At 41.2% G+C, this 17,035-nt stretch overlaps 1 protein-coding gene across 2 annotated transcripts in view; it reads left to right on the top strand.

Annotated features, from left to right (window-relative positions):
• LOC146035694 (vascular endothelial growth factor receptor kdr-like) overlaps positions 1-17,035 on the top strand; it is a 235,107-nt gene that overhangs the window by 156,646 nt on the left and 61,426 nt on the right. For both annotated transcript variants that reach the window (XR_014460700.1, XM_083159281.1), the window contains exons 13-18: positions 7,542-7,829; positions 10,230-10,376; positions 12,115-12,243; positions 12,378-12,484; positions 14,235-14,370; positions 15,808-15,912. Coding sequence is in view for 1 of the 2 variants with exons in the window: in XM_083159281.1 (XP_083015407.1) it covers positions 7,542-7,829; positions 10,230-10,376; positions 12,115-12,243; positions 12,378-12,484; positions 14,235-14,370; positions 15,808-15,912 (912 nt within the window). In the remaining variant the exon portion in view is untranslated. The remainder of the gene's footprint in view (positions 1-7,541; positions 7,830-10,229; positions 10,377-12,114; positions 12,244-12,377; positions 12,485-14,234; positions 14,371-15,807; positions 15,913-17,035) is intronic.

Here is a 17,035-nt window from a genome sequence, read left to right as displayed (position 1 = left end):
CTAGTAGTGGTGTGGAGCAGGGAGGGAGGGTGGGAGTATTGGTGGCAAGAAGGTCCATATAATGGCTGCCACCAGTGCAGACAGCCTCACCCCTGGACTGACAGCTGCAGCTAATTATTCTTTTCAATGGGAGTACCCCCTTCATTAATACTTCCTCCACCTCAGCAAATTAGAGCACCTACCTCCTTCATCATTACACCCAAATGCAAGTACCCTTTCAACCCCATGCTATTACGTGGAGTGAGAGTACAGCCTCCCTCACTATAAAAATAGGAACAGTTCGTTCCGCAGGCGCACGGAAAATATTTACACCTAATGCCTACTACACATTATGCCACACACCGTAATGCTTACAACACAGTTTAACACACAATGTAATGCCCATCACATATTATACCACTCACCAAAATGCCCATTATTTATTATTTATCAACAGTTTCTTATATAGTGCAGCATATTCCGTTGCGCTTTACAAAGGGGACAGTGATACAACAAAACAGGGTATTTACAGACAGTCAAAATGTAGGAGGGCCCTGCTCGCAAGCTTTACGTATTATACCACAGGCCGTAATGCCCATTACATATTAAACCACATGCTGTAATGTCATTATACATTATACCACACACCTTAATGCCTATTACATATTATACCACACACCATAATGCCCTATTATAGCACACTGTAATGTCTACTACATATTATGCCACATATTACATGCTCATTGCCTGGGGGTTACATGCTCATTGCCAGCGTTTTCTTGCTCAATGACAGGGTTTGCATGTTGTTGTCAAGGGGTTTCATGCTCATTTCCACTGTGGATTACATGCTCTTTGCCACAGAGGGATTACATGCTTGTTGCCCATGGGGGGATTACATGCTCATTGCCCAGGGGGATTATATGCTCATTGCCAGGAGGAATTGACATGCTCGTTGCCAGGCGAAGTTTACATGCTCATTGCCCAGGAGGAATTACATTCTCATTGCCAGGGGGGGTTTACATGCTTGCTGCCCTGAGGGGTTAAATGCTCATTGCCCAGGGGATTACATGCTCATTGCCCAGGGAAGATTACATGCTCAATGCCAGGGGGAGCATATATGCTCATTGCCCTGGGGAGTTAGGGACACAGACTCAGGACTTTTGTGTGTTGCCAGGCCACCATATATGCTCTGCCGCAACTGTCTGCCTCTACTATCTATGTGGTCCCACCCAATGTTCCCTCTAATTTTACGAAGGCTGTGTGCGGCAAAAGATTTTGGCTGTGCAACTTTGGAAGGAAATTTAAATTTTTGTGCGGCACTTATATATAACTGGAAAATTAGTTAATGGGTGAAACACACATTAATTGAGTCCACAACTGCAGAAACGGACCACAGCTGCTTTGTGCGCTCTGTTGTAACGAGTTGTGTGCGTGCGCACGCTTAGAGGGAACACTGGTCCCACCGCCGAGGCACACCCGTACAGGTGGCGGTTACTTAACAGCACAGCCTGTAGATGGCTGAGTGGATGGCTGCGGCGGCAGAACCACACATAAAGTACAGGTGGCAGGGCACAGATGGCATACATCACTGCAGCCGCAGCTATGCTCTGCTTCTGGGGCCACTCAGAATTGTTGGGCCTATCACAGTTGTCCCGCTAGACCCCACTATCACTTGGCCTGACTGTTGACCTAGACACTATTGACCTAATGACTACATACCTAGTGAAATATATACTACAATTCAAGGTATGGAAACAATATTTACCCAAAATGGGCTTCAGTAACAGTAAAAGCAAAATACATACTCATTGGAATTCACAATTCTTACTTACGGGATAGATCATTAGGTCAACAAGCATAAGGTCGACAGTGATTACGTCGACACCACGAGTGAAAAACCACATGTCGACCTTTTGACTGTCGACCTAGCCCATGTCAGCCTAATGATTGTGTCGACCCAATGACCTGTCGACCTTGTCCCATGTCGACCTAGACATATGTTGACCGTTCAGCATGTTTACCTAGGGGTGTCGACCTAATGACTGTCTAACAATTTATGGTCGACCAAAGGATCCATACCCGTAAAGCAGATGCATATGCTGCCAGGGCAGGGGTGTGAATATGTGCAGAAACAAGCAGAAACTCCTCTATCTGTATGACTAAGTTGGTAATATGAGGAAAGGATGCAATGTTTATGCCTATTAATAATTCCCCAGCTAATCGGTATGCTTGAAATGTTTTAAAATGACTGTACTGTGTGTCAGCAATGTTTCCAGCTGGGATAGCAGGTTAATCTGACAATTGCTGTCAGCAGATGTTTATATGAAGATCTGCAGTTCATTCTGCAATCACAAAATGAAGGTAATTGGCGTTTCTATGAATGATTTGTGTAGAGCAGTTTATTTGGGACAGGTTTGCACCATGTGTACACTGCAATGCTTCCTGAACATACAGTGCAAACCTAAACAGCTGTAATGAATAATGCCCGAAAGTATTCTCATATTTGGATTCCAAATAGCCAAATGTTTCACTGCAAAGAATCTGTTCTTTTCTCTGGGATCTGTATTATTTCAGAGTAGCACTTCCACCATTCATACCAGTCATTTGTATGCCTTTCAGTCAGCGATATAGGGGTCCATGTACTAAACTGAGATAAGGGGTCTGAATACAAATATAAAACATGGGCATAAATGATCCTATCCATAAAGGTCTGTTAGGAGGTTTTAATAACTAATTCATGTTTGGACCCAGTTGCCTGTGTATCTACATAGGGCAGTATTCAATGAGAAAAATTCTCTGTGCATGGCGATTTTTTCTCTCGCCATGCACTCGCCCTGTTCCGGAGGGCTCGCTGCCACTCCTGCTCCCACTATTTAATGTGGTTAAGACTCACTGCCACTCGCGGCGAGTCTTAACCCCTGCAGCGGACGAGCGTCCGCGGCAGGGAGCCGGGGGATGGTGGCAGCCAGGGAGATTAAAGTCTCCCTGGCTGCCCCAGAACATATGTGGAGGGGAGGAGGGCTCCCCGGGACCAAGGCAGCACAAGCTGCCCCCCCTATAGCCAGCGGGGGACCCAGTATTCACTGCACCCGATCGTGCATATGTAATGATCGGGTGCAGTGAATATATGAATATCTAATGAGCGGCTCGAGAGCTCCGGCCCCCTGCTGGCTGCTCTGTGTAAAAAAAAAATATATATATATTTTTTTAATTAAATATATATTCATGTGCTATAAGCACATGAATAAAAATAACATGCCCCTTCACAGAAAAAAAATCCTGATTTTTTGACACCAAAAAAAAAAAAACTTTTAGTTTAAAAGTTCACATTCCAGTTCTCCATGAAAAGATGGAGAATTGCTACACGGAGAGACACGGCGAAAATCACTTAAAAAAACGGCGAAAATATCACATTGAATAGGGTGGTTAACTTTTGGAGAGCAAAATGCTCCTTCCAACGCGAAAATAGCACAAACTCGCCATAAAACACGGCAAATTTTTCTCATTGAATACTGCCCATAGTCTATAGAACTGCTAATGTTACCAAGTGAAGCGTCCTCTCTGAAATGAAAAGAGACGCACATCAGAGCAATCGCAGAAATGAGGAGCATTGAGGTTAAGGGTTTGTCTATGGCTTCACAGCCTGGACACAGCAGAAGTGACACAGGCGCCATGTATCTGCACATATATACCTTCAAGGCCCACAGCAGATGCACGCTTCGAAAATGGGCAAGACACGCTTGTGTTTTTCGACTACTCCCCATTAACACCTCCACAGTGTCACTTCCTGTCAATCACTTCTCCATGAATTCCTCATTGCGAGCAGGATCGCAGCTGCACCTTGAAACCTAATCATTGCATTTGCAGCACACGTGCAGTCTATTGATAATAGCTCCAATGCGTGAACATTGGCCATTGCCTACAAACATGAATTAGGCCCTTTGTTGAAATAGAATAGATTATCTGTTGTAACACCATATTCTGCCTTTATACTTATTTTACCACAGAGACACTGTCGGCCGATCCCTCACAAGGCAATGCTGCATAGTGGAAGCGGCTTTAGTATATTCGAAAAAGCCGTAAAAACCCATAAAATGGGATTTTTAACCACATTTTTTCTGTAATACATCCCACCCTTTACATTTTGATTTTTATTATCTTTCCTTCTCGCCTTTGAATTCACATATCATTTGTTCTCTCCCTCTCCTTTTTATTCACTCCTTCCCCCTGTCCCTCTCCAGTATCTTTCACCCTCCTCTGTCTTTTTCCAGCTGTTTCTCCTGTTTCTGCAGCGGTATCCTACCTCCTTGTGAAACTGCCGACTCCCCTCTGAAACGCCATAGGGCTATCATAACATTATGAAACGACTGCCGTGCTAAACAGTAAACTCACTGCGATAATCCTGTAGTGATACAAAGATAGCCAAATTTGCCTTACCATTATTTTCTATTATTTCAACACCAGTATAATGTCCCTCACCATTCCAGCCCCTTACTGTGTGTACGTGAATATAATTTCCACACTTTGGCCAACATTAATAATTATTTGATCATAATCAGTTGCAGTTCCATGGAGAGTGGGAATATGTGGAAAATGAATGATAAACTAAGTAAACAGTATATCTGTCTTCAAATTCCTCAGAACATCTGGCATGTTGTACAAATTACTTCATGTGATGGAGAGAAGAGACCTGAGGTTACCACTGAGGCTAATGCTTGAAGCAGCAGCAGCGTACTATAGAGCATAAATAAAGTACACGTTCAACTTTATGGGTCTTGTGGGGTAAAAGCAAATTGCAGGTATTCTAATAGGAGATTATAAATTTCACGTATAAGGTTCTGGGTATGGTTATGTGCTGGCTGCATCATATTAAGTGAAGGGTCTGGGAAATTCTTAGAACGCTTACATGCTAATCTCATTGTCTCATTCCTGGGCATTTCCATAAAGCGCACAGCACTTGTCCAATGTGATTTCAGCTCTGTTGTCTATTTCCTTTAGAGGACAGTAAAATGACTACCTCCTGGCTGACAATAAAGAATACATGTTTCTCACTAATAGGTTCCAGGCTGCAGTAGCTACGTGTTAGCTCTCTCCATATGGCTCAGACGTGCAAAGGTCGGTATGTGATTTGCACGCATCACATACTAATTCAGTGACTGGTATCAATAATAAAAGTATGGCCCAAGGCACATTTAATGTCTGCAATTGAAATGCATATGTGTGTAATGGCAGATGCGCCTAGAAGTGAGCACTGGGATAATGATCTGCATGAAAGAAGAAGAATATTGATAATAGCTGTTTATCATTCTTTTTCTAATCTTAAAATAAAATAATATCACAAAAATGGATTTTTTTCATGCTTTGTGGATAAGCGCTTCTTGGCGTCATAGATTACACATACAGAACTGTAAAACCGGCTAAATTAACTAACAAACTATGGAAATGTAGATGAGATGCAATTTTGTATCTCATAAGCAATCAGTAGCGCAGTTTCATGACTTATGGGAAACTGCGCATGAACTGGATCTATTCTGTGTGGAACAGATCCTGCAATTGCATCTCAAATATGCACACATCTGCCTGGTGTACTTGTCACCCCTGTTGACTATGTCGCCCACACAGTTTCCTTAGCCTCACAATGCCCCCTGCATCTGCAAGTCTGAGTAAGGTAAGACTTAAGGTCCATACACACTGGGCGATTTTGCCCAACGTGTATGGACAGCAATGATGTGAAAATCGCTGAATGTATACACACTGAACGATTTTCCCCTTGGCCAGCAATTTTTTTTTCACAGGGGGTGAATAGCTTTCCATAGCAGGTGCAGAAGATCATCACTATCAATGGTTGCAATGTTCATATAAAACTATGACAGTGTTAGCAATCACAAATGCAGGCAGGAAGTGGCACGCACCTCCTCCTGGTATGCAGGAAGGGGCTAGTATGCATCTCCTCCTGCAGTTACATTGCTAAAGATCTCACATTGTAAAGGGCCCCATACATCAGAAATTAATTGTGACAATTTTCAGATATGGAGATGATTGCCACAATACATTTTAGATGTGTGGGCTCCCCCTTTTGGCAATCCCAATCAAAATCGCCAATCGATTGCTTAATCAGATTTTTAAACATGCTTAATAATCTGGTATTATCTGCGGATCTTTTTTATATGTGTGGGCATTCCCAATTCGTCTTCTTCATCTATTTACATTATGAACAGCTGAAATGACAATCGATTGGGCAATTTCCAGATATGAAGATGCAATCTTTAGATGGAAAAATCTGCCAATCACTGAAATAAATCTGTAATGTGTGGGCAAAGTCAGATAGATTGTAAAATCCATTTATCTGGCCAAAATATCCCTGTATCTGGAAAACCATAAATTGTGATTGCTGATGTATGGGGCCCATAAGCCGATATTGACTGCTTGTAAATATATGAGGCTTAGAATATTTGTAATGTGAATACAACTCAGTACAAGATTCCCTACAAATGTTTTAGATTTGGAAATCCTTCAAAATCCATCAAGCACATTTGGAAGTTATTTAGGGATAGACTGACGACTATGCATGGCCATATTCCTGTATCTTCTTACTTGGTGACCTTAATTATATTACTACTTTCACAGTCACTGGAATTGAGTTACTTCTCTATAAGGGGTAACAAGGTTTTAATTGAAAAGCTTCTGAATTCTATAATCTAGAATTTTTTACATTTTGCTGGCTTCGCATTGTATCATTTGACCACAAATTTAAGTGGCCTAGTTGGATATTACCTATCCATCTGGTGATTGAGCCAATCGGCTTGATCTCTTCTGGCGTCATTGGGGTCATTAAATGATCGCCCACAGAGAGGATCAGTGATCTTCTCTGGACTGTATTTACCAACATGATTGATACTACATTTCTCTTAGATTATTATTGAGCATGATAAAAAAAAAAGTTTTGGAATCACATCTGCTTGAGTGGACTAGGAAGTCAAAGGTCACAGGAGCAGTTTCGCAAGAGAAAAATCTAATTTGTATATTTCCTGACCCCCAAATGGTTAAGATTCTTATGGGTTAATTTTAATTCTAGGCTCATGGTTTGTGCCCCAATTACAGGCAGAATATCGTTATAGACTAAACGAGTCAGAATTATTTCCAATGTTAAAACTATGATATGTACTCTAAATTAATAATTAAGTTTGAAACAAATGAGAGCAGCTACTTTGGTTCAATTATCAAATTTCACATAACATTTAACTCTGTACCAATTTCTAATATCTAATCTACTGCACACTCTTTTTAGTTCTCTCTCAGGTGACAGCTGCCTTATACCAAAAATTCAAAAAAATATTTAACCATATGTTAATTAGAATACTAAAATGTAAGTTTATTGTAAGTAAGTTTATTAACATATATTATATAATAGTATTTGGTTATATGATTGTGTTTTTTATAATACATAGAACCCCTCACTGATTTCTAATACCCATGTATTTTATGCTAGGACATGCTTCATAATATAACCTGACATAAGAAAGATAACATTTATAGTCTATTTTTGTGTCATTTTCTTGCAGAGATTAAAACAGGAGTCATGACAGAAAAAGAGACAACTGTTTTGGTGGAGAGTGACGTCAAGCTTGTCTGCAAGGTAGACAAATATCTGTTTACAAACTTGTCGTGGTTCTACCCCTCTGGAGAAGTGGTCCCTGCACACCTCATGGAGATCCATTCTGACAATCATACCACTTATCTCTCAATGACTCTGAGAAATGTGACAAAAGAGCAGGCTGGAATGTATAACTGCTCGGCTGAGACTCAATACAGTGATACAGTTCGACGGACAAATAGTTTGATCGTTCTAGGTGGGTTATTTTCTATTCACTCTAAAGGACACAATTAAATATTATGATTTAATGCTTTTTATATGTTGTGACAATCATTGTGCAATGACATTTTAATCTTCTGATTAAGGCAAACGTAGTCTTAAGGCCCGATAGACTAGGGCGAGGTAACGCATGCGGTACCTCACATGTGATACCCCGCCAACTTACCCAGGTGGCAGGATCGCATACGATACATTGTATGTGGTAATTTTGCAAATAATGCATCATATGCAATCCCAGCAAGGGCGACGGGTGATAAATATTCATGGGATATCTGCAACTGTGATGTGAGGCGCATAGGAACACGCATCGCAATCACAGGAAAATTATATGTAATGTGTCACTTTTCATGCGATCCGTCGCAGCAATGCATCGGAATCGCATAAAAAGTGGCCATAAAGCACTGGATTGGGCCTTTACTGTTTTACTTGTGATTTCCTAGTCCTACCATCAGGCAGACTAAAGAGCCCCCCCCCCCCCCCCCCCAAAAAAAAAAAAAAAAACTTGTGTTCAGCTCTCCAAAGAAGATTTTGGTGGCTTTATATAAATAGACTATTAACCAGGGGATACCACAGCAGATGAAAGCAGTAATAGTGCTATTATTTCTGATCTCATAGCTAACATCACCCTTAGATGGCATTAGCGATTGTAGAGTATAGGCTCCATTTTTACACATGCTTATATGTTTTTTATTTTTCCCCAAAACTTTTTATAAGAAAACTCTGAATTATTGTATACAACACACATTGCTGAATACAATAAAGTAATCAAAAATCAAGTTTATCAAGTAATATATGATAGCAAGAAATCAGAGAAAGGTACAAATTGATGGTAACAATACAGATGTGAAGGACACATCTCTCGGAACACCAAAAGTGTATTAGTAAGATTGGGGGATCATTAGCTATTAGTTGCGTTAGGTACCAGAATGTTGATGAAAAACATTAAGCAATCAGTAACGTTGTCGGTTCAGGGAGGGTTGAAATATAACTTTCACAGAGTTCAAAAAAGTGGCAACCTTGGATTCTTTACTAAGGGAAGCTTCTATCCAATCCATCCGGAATAGATTAAATAGTTTTTCTTTAAATAGTGTAAAAGGAGGGGTCTCAGAATGACTCCATAGCTGTAGAATTGTTTTTTTTTTAGCAGCCGAACTCATGCTTAATAATAGTTTACAGCCACCACGAGAAATTATTCGACATTGGGAAGAGCATACCAAAAATAGCCCACTCTGGCGTAAAAGGTAAGTCATCCATAGCAAAGTTATAAACCTTGAGCCAAAAAGATCTAACCTTTGGGCACAGCCATAGACAATGGAAGAGATCAGCATTGTCTCCACGGCATCTAGGGCACAGGTGAATTTGGGAGTATTTACCCAGCACAGAAAAAAAATATAACCCATTCAAATGTAAAAATCTCTGCACACCAGCCCCACTTGCAGTTCAACATGGCTTTGCCAAGTTCTGTGCTTTTTTGATTTGCTAACAAAGCTGGCATTTTGTAATCAATATTTCTTGGCTATTACTTGACGAAACCCCCAGTAGTCTCAGGAAGTCTATTAATTTTGGATACCAAGCTGAAGTAATTGTTGCCCACCCCTACATGCACATTGCTCAACTTGGTTGGGAAGCGGTAAAGAAAAGTAAGTTAAAGTCTTAGCACAGGTTTTTAATGATATTTATATAATTATTCTGACAGGGTCATTCAAGAACATCTATTTTATTCATTTGAAACCACTTGAGCATTTCTCATGCTTCTTGAAAATCATCCCTTTTGCAATTATTCTGGAGAAATAATTATCTTTATTATATTTATTACATATATATATATACTTATATATAATTACTTTATTAATTATATTTATTATCTTTATCTTTTGTTATGCCAAGCTTTGTCTCCCTGTATTGTTCCTTTGTACGGCGCTGCGAAACACTTGTGGCGCCTTATAAATAAAATTATAATAATAATAATAATAATAATCTTTGCCCTTTAAGCCAGGTCTAGCACTAACATAAGGTGAACCTAGGTGGTTAGGGGGAATCACAGCCATGAGCCACAAACTGTTGAGTGAAGGTTTCTGCCCCAACCTTCCACCTGTCAATGTAAGAGTGAGCTGTGAGGGGAAATGCCTAGGAATCCACAGGTCTTGTTCCAGCCCTTGTTCTTTGAGAAAGCATTTATCGCCCATTATGCTCCTCACACAGATTTAAATTATACACCCCTGGTCTAACTTGTCAACTACAGTAACTAAGGTGTTCCTATTGAAAGTATATTCTTGATTTCTTTATTAGGTTATACAGTATACAGGTTAAAAGTTTTGTAGTGCTGTAATGGTTAATATTTCTATGTGTGTGTCATTTTGTATCTGTTTTATTGCAGATAAGCAGGCTCCATGGATGGTGCAGAATCTTCAAAATGCTATAGTAAACAGCAGTAGCACACTGATCCTAGAATGTAATGTCACCGGAGAACCCTCTCCCACCATTACATGGCTGAAGAATGGTAAAGTGTTGATACCCGCCTCAGGTAAGGATAGCGGTTGTAACAATTTATTTTTTTCCTCCTACTGCTCTACAGCCAACAGCAGCATTGTGTATGTTTCCCTGAGGTACTCACCCACACCCTGACCCAACCCGTAGTATCTGTTATTCTGTAAGCAACGGGTTGTTTTTCCGCCATTGCATTTGCAGTGCTAACGTACTGTACAAACGTCCTATTTCCTCCTGAATCACATAATTATTCTCACTCAGTTTCATATATACGTACATAGGCAAACGCAGGGAGGGGGGTTCTATTTGCCCGGGAAACCCCCCTCCTCTTGGCTAGTGCCTTAAATTATGACAACAATAGCACTGGTATATAATATGATCAATAGAGCTGCCGCTACATCATGCAGTGTAAGGGACAGAACAGAGCTGCCTAGTGTTCCAGCTTCTTCTTCTCCCACATTTACTGTATGAGTGCATCTGAGCTCTCAAACATTACAATGGACCAGAGAGCAGCTGCCATAGGAAGATACAGGAGCCTTACCATGAAGTGGGAGATTGTGAGCTTAGAAAGTGCAGTACTGATTCTACTATGTTTGTGTTTATTTACTATGATGTGTTTAACCTTTTTCTGACCACTTATCCGCTTTTTGAAACAGCCTATACTATAGACCAGCTGTACAGTTAAATATTAATACTGTATTCCATACAGTATCCAGTGTATAAAAATACCTGTTTTCTGAGCTGCTACCACTCCCCCAGACTCCTGTATTTACTCCAATGTGCTCCAGAGTGGGAGATTTTGGATTACATTGGGAAACCTCCCTCTAAAATCCTGCATTTGCCACAGACGTAGATTCTTTAATCATGCGTATCTTCTCTTCAGTCACTCCTGCAGACCCTTAGAGTTTGTCCATAAATTCCACTTCTCTCTTTTCTCTTGTATACAAGGCTTGGTCTGAGCCTCACTATCTGTGCCTCTGGAATCCTCCCCTCCTTCCATAGCCTCCTCCAGCCTACAGATTGATGTGTTCATATCCAACTTCAGTGCAAACCCAGCTCCATCATATGTGATAGCAGCAATCACAGGGAAAAAAATCCAAATTGCAGGAGACTGACAGCAGGTTTGATGCAATGCGCTGTAACGTTCACATCTCACCTTACCCTGTGAGTCACTCCTGCTCTAGAAGCGATCTCTTGGATTGCTTCTGAGCCGGGCACACTTGGCTGGGATTGCATGCAATATATCACATGCACAAGGACCACATGCAATATATCACATGCGATCCTTCCCAGTGGCTCAAGGGAGCACTGCATGCAACTACTCCGAGAGGAGAAGTCGCCACAGTGTATAGGGCCTTTAAATTGTGTGTTATTGAGAATGGGGCATGGTCACAGCGACACTTGGCCACACCCCCCTGAGGCACCATGTGTTGGAGAATCTCTTGGCAATTACAGATTACAAATTTAATTCCAGGTGAAGGGTGCAAATTGACATTGCAGTGGAGTTTAAATGCTGGCAAGGGCATTGCATTTTGCACACTTCACCCACTTGGCCAAATCCCAAAGTTTCTTTAAATTGCTCTCTATCCTAGGATGTAGTGAACATTGTTGTACGAGATTGGGCTCCGTAAAGTGCAGCTACTGTGCTGATTAGGCCAGGCAGAATTATTTGCCTTTAATTGAATCCCTCCCATGGTGGAACATTCTGTTAGGTGATGCTTAAATTCTCTATAAGAGATAATATACATATGGTATTCATATTGCTATCTTTATAGGAATTACTCTACCTAAACATAACAGTCTCATGATTGAGAGAGTCAAAAAGGAAGACGAGGGTTTGTATGAGTGTCTAGCAACCAATGACATGGGTCATGCCAACACTTCTGCCTTCATCTATATACGAGGTGAGCAGCGCTTCTAACTTTTCTCATTCAGTCGTGCAATGTATGGACAAGATATAGTTAATTAATGTGGCATGTACATTAGTAACCTCAGCTGTGAGCTTTCCCTAATGTAAACTGTACAACTGTGTTCACAGGTGGAGAAGAGAAATCTAACATAGAAGTCATCATCCTTGTGTGCACAGGAGTGGCAGCCACATTGTTCTGGCTCCTTCTCACCCTGTTCATACGGAAGCTGAAAAAGGTAAGTGCTTCTCCAGGAATGGACCCAATGCATATAAAAGAGTGCTGGTTGTGATGGAACACACTACACAGCAGGGGGGAAGCCACTAAGTGGGTGTCTGGTTTCCATGTCTCATCAGATGTGTCATATACACAGATAGGCAAAGAAAAAACTCTACACGGATGTTACCATACAATTTTTATCAATCACATCTTCAGTAGGAAAATGTCTATCTTATGTAAAATAAAAATATATATCCATCTGGAACAGAGCCCTTTTTGCTAAATAATACAGGGAAAGCACAAGGCAAGTATACTGATTTTTAAGACTATAGAACTGATATTTACCACTGCAATAATTGAACAATTCACAACACCATATGTAGTATAAAGAAAATGTGTACACATGGCGTGATTCATTTAAGCAATCTTGACTACATAGTCAAAATTGTTTAGAATGTGTCCCTGCATCGCCCCGTGTGTACACAGCGGGCAATAGCGAATCGTGGCCCCGTAGCATCGCTACAGCCTGGCCAAATAGACACTGCAGGTAAGAATATTCTTGCTAGACGCTGCAGTGTCTATTCGGCTGCATGCACGGGCTGCTGCTGGGGATGGCCACCGGCTTATCTCTGGCAGCGACTGGGCGATTTTGACTAAGCAAATATTGCTTTGTCAAAATCTCCCTGCTACAGCCCGTCGTGTGTGCACCCCTACTGTTTATTTATCTAACCTTACCAACATCTGATGGAAGGTTTACATGTCTAACATGGCTAAAACCCATCTTGCTCTGACTAGTAAATAGGATAATGGTTTCTCTATTCTTGCATGTGTCTTTCCATTCTGTTCAAAATAGGTGTGAAAATTGACAAGCAAACCTTTTTTCTTAACTACTTCACTGCCAACATTGCTGCAAGAGATCCTCAAAATACCCATTAAAAATGCCAGTGCCGCTCACAGCACCTGTTGTCTTTTTGGGTGCTATACTTTACTACACCTCAATGAATTGACCTGGCTGTATTTGTATGTATTTATACTAAAAGAACAGTCGCTGTGAGCGATGCTGGCATTTTTAACGGATATTTTGAGGGTCGCTTACAGCAACGTTGGCACTCAAAGGGTTACAATGAATCTGTATTACTGCAATCTATACCCGTTCCGAACTCCTATCTCCATATGATGAAAAAATATACAATGATAAAGCAAATCTGCATGTGGCCATTTCGAGCTGTCAGTGTTTGGCAGGAGACTTTAATGCAGTTGCCAGAGATTGAGAACTGACATTGGTTCACTTGGAATGATAAATTGATGTATAAGACTTCATTTAGGAGGGATAAATACCTCCTCTACAGCCAACACCAACATCTAGTCTTCCAGGGAGCCAAATCGACCTGCTTTGTAATAGCACTGAGCAAAGGAATGCAACCTGCAGCTTTTCTGTTGTTAGGAACCTTTATATAGACTAAAGGAGCATATACATGGAGCAATAAAATGAGAGATATTGCTAATTTTAGCCCTTCTGAGCGATATCACTCATTTTATCACCCGACGGCTGTGGCACACTCCCGTAGTTCATTTACGACCCCCTCCATCATCTGGGCATGCACGGACAATGGAGCAGATCGTTAATGAAGGCGATGCAGAATGCAGCATTGCCCACACTCCCCCCCTGCACTCTTTGCCCGTGTATGCATATTGGCGGCTCGGTGTTCGCAGGTGTATACGCACCCTGGCATATGTGTGCATTTTTACCTGTCTTGTCTTGTTTACAGCCACATGCATCAGAAATTAAAACAGGCTACCTTTCCATCATTATGGATCCTGATGAGATGCCACTGGATGAGCAGTGTGAGAGGCTTCCATACGACAGCAGCAAGTGGGAGTTCCCACGTGACAGACTTAGTCTAGGTAAGTACAATTCTTCTGTACATTTTAATACTTCATGTCATTCCTGCACCATTACAGCATGTCATTTATAACGTATACTTGTGATTAAAGGCTCTTAGCTCTGCTGCGACCTCCACTGATCGCTCTGGGGAGTGGGGCTAGAAGCGGTAATGTGCCATTTAATAACTGAGGTGCCAGCGATTTTATAAAGTAGTAAAGGAGATGTAAGCAGCACCAAGGAAGTAACCCATAAGTGCAAGGGGTGCAACTGTTATGGGGCCCAGAGCTGAAGGGGGCCCATCTTTACTTTCTAAGTAATATGTTTTACATACATTTATCACCATCAGTTACTAAATAAGGGTACCTTACAAACTTTTGCTATGGGGCCTACAAATATAAAGTTACGCCCCTGAGCAACACCCAGAATACATGTTAGCTTGGGTAAGGGTCATGGTTGTGACCACAGGAGCGACTGGCTTCCTCCAACTTTGTTTCCATCCCCAGGCCATACATTTAAAATAATAACGTAGTCAAGTACTTTACTACAGTACATATATGAGATTTGTCATATATTAGTGTTATATTGATCGGCAAGCTTGAGGCATTTCCAACAATATTGTGGATGTATGCTCTAAATTATTGAAGCCCTATATTATAAACTGTTATTGCCAGGATATCCATGGGATGAAAGGATAAACAAACCGATAGTAATTTCTTCTGCATGTTGTATGTTTAAGGCCTCATCATCTATGTATACATGTCTCATATCCTGGCCTCATGGTGAATGTTAATCTTTCTGCAAACTGTCATCACACAGGAGTTTGCTCTTATCTCTGTTTGCCAAACTTTGGTTTCTCTCAAGAAGGAGTAATTAACCTATAACTGGGAATTCTTTAATGATCTGCACATTCCTTTGCCCATGAGTAATTGAAATTGAACTGATTAATCTGCATAGCAACACCTAAATATTGGACTGGCGTGCAACCTATACATTTGCCAGGTTGTTTTCACCCACCCTAAATTCTTAGTGGAAATGTATCTGCAGGAACAAAACAGAGATCTTGACGATAAAGAGTAAGATACTCGATCACAGAGCATGACCTACTCCTTACAGTCACACCTGCTGTGATACGTTGAATGGAATGTAGAAAAACAATTCAGTCCATTATGTTTCACAAAAGCAAAAAAATGACTCCTTCTTGATATCAGCCCTTTTCTATATAACCTTTTAACCTATATAATCTTTCAATATTTGCTTCTTTTCTGTCACTTCTAACACAAAGAACAGTCAATATAATGAAAATCATTTTAATCCTGCTATTTTAGCATAATGTTTGAGACAATTTCGCTTTCTGTTCTTGCTCCTAATATACACTCTCATGACTTTGCATGACTTACACTGCATGCATCACCTTGATATTGTCTAGACCGTGGTTCACTGTTGACTTTTACCTCCAGGTAAAACGCTGGGTCACGGTGCTTTCGGGAAGGTGGTGGAGGCTTCTGCTTTTGGCATTGATAAATGTTCAACTTGCAAAACAGTTGCTGTTAAGATGCTTAAAGGTATAATTTCTGCTTGTGTTTTCTCTGTTGACAGAAGCAAGATGCTGAAGTATCTGTCTGATAACACATATATCTTGATATCATTTTTGTGCTTGGTTTGACAGCTCGTAGACACAATGGGCCTGATTCATGTCCGATTGGTTCCCTAACGTATTCACTCCAGGGACAGAGGGGGGGGGAAGGGGGGGTAGCAGGCTGGAGTCGGTCAGGGAGATGGTACATGGGAACACCCATCATCTTAAGGGCGTCCTCATGAAAATACTGGCATTCCCAAGGGGTCTTGGGCAAGGCCGGTGTCTGCTGGGGGCGGGTGCCTGACATCACGGGACGTCAGCCTCCCGCCCCACTCTGCACGCCACAAATATGAGTCAACCAAGACTGACTTATATTTGCGAATGGGGGAAATATCATCCGATAGTCTGTGAACATCGAATGATGTTTGCCCCATATGCTCCCATACGAATGGGTGTTTATGCTAATTATCCATTCGTGCATTCGCATTGCGGCGAGGATGTTCGTGCGGGGGTGGAGGGTTTGCATTCTCTCGACCAGCGGGTGGCGTAAGAGGGCTTGCTAAGCCACGAATCCATGCTGCTTAGCGAGTCAACTCGAATCAGGCCCAATATTCCAGATGCAGTGCGGAGACATACCTAAATGTACATGTGACATTGAATGAACAGTATCAGTTAGCAGACTGCAAATAAAACATCTGCTAATATTTTCCTCTGCTTTTCTGTAGTAAATGTTGAGACAATAATTGATTGAAATGTCCTTTTTAATAAGCAAACAAGAACATTTCCAGGATTTCTGTAACATTTGCTGGACACGAAGATTCTATTCAGTCACAAGTAATGAGTCTTATTTGTGCCGTCGTACATCAGGCAGTTACCATATGGCATATTTGTGCCGTGTCTAGAACTCGCATATTTCTCTGTCTGCTGCCACAAAATAAATGGCATCCTACTCAGGGCAGGAAGTAGAAGACGACTTGCGAGCTGCGAGTGCGTGTGTGTGAGATTCCTTCTAGGGACTGTGATGTTTTCCTTTGTCTCTTGATGTCTCCCCAGTAAAATAAACAGGATTTTCTGTGCATTGTAAAAATATCCCATTGTGCAGCGATGAC

Source organism: Crinia signifera, chromosome 9 (genome assembly GCF_055691185.1).
Source record: "Crinia signifera chromosome 9, ASM5569118v1, whole genome shotgun sequence".
Classification (NCBI taxonomy): Eukaryota; Metazoa; Chordata; class Amphibia; order Anura; family Myobatrachidae; genus Crinia; species Crinia signifera.
The sequence above is the reverse complement of the archived record's forward strand: the minus strand, read 5'-3'. Positions and strand labels throughout refer to the sequence as shown.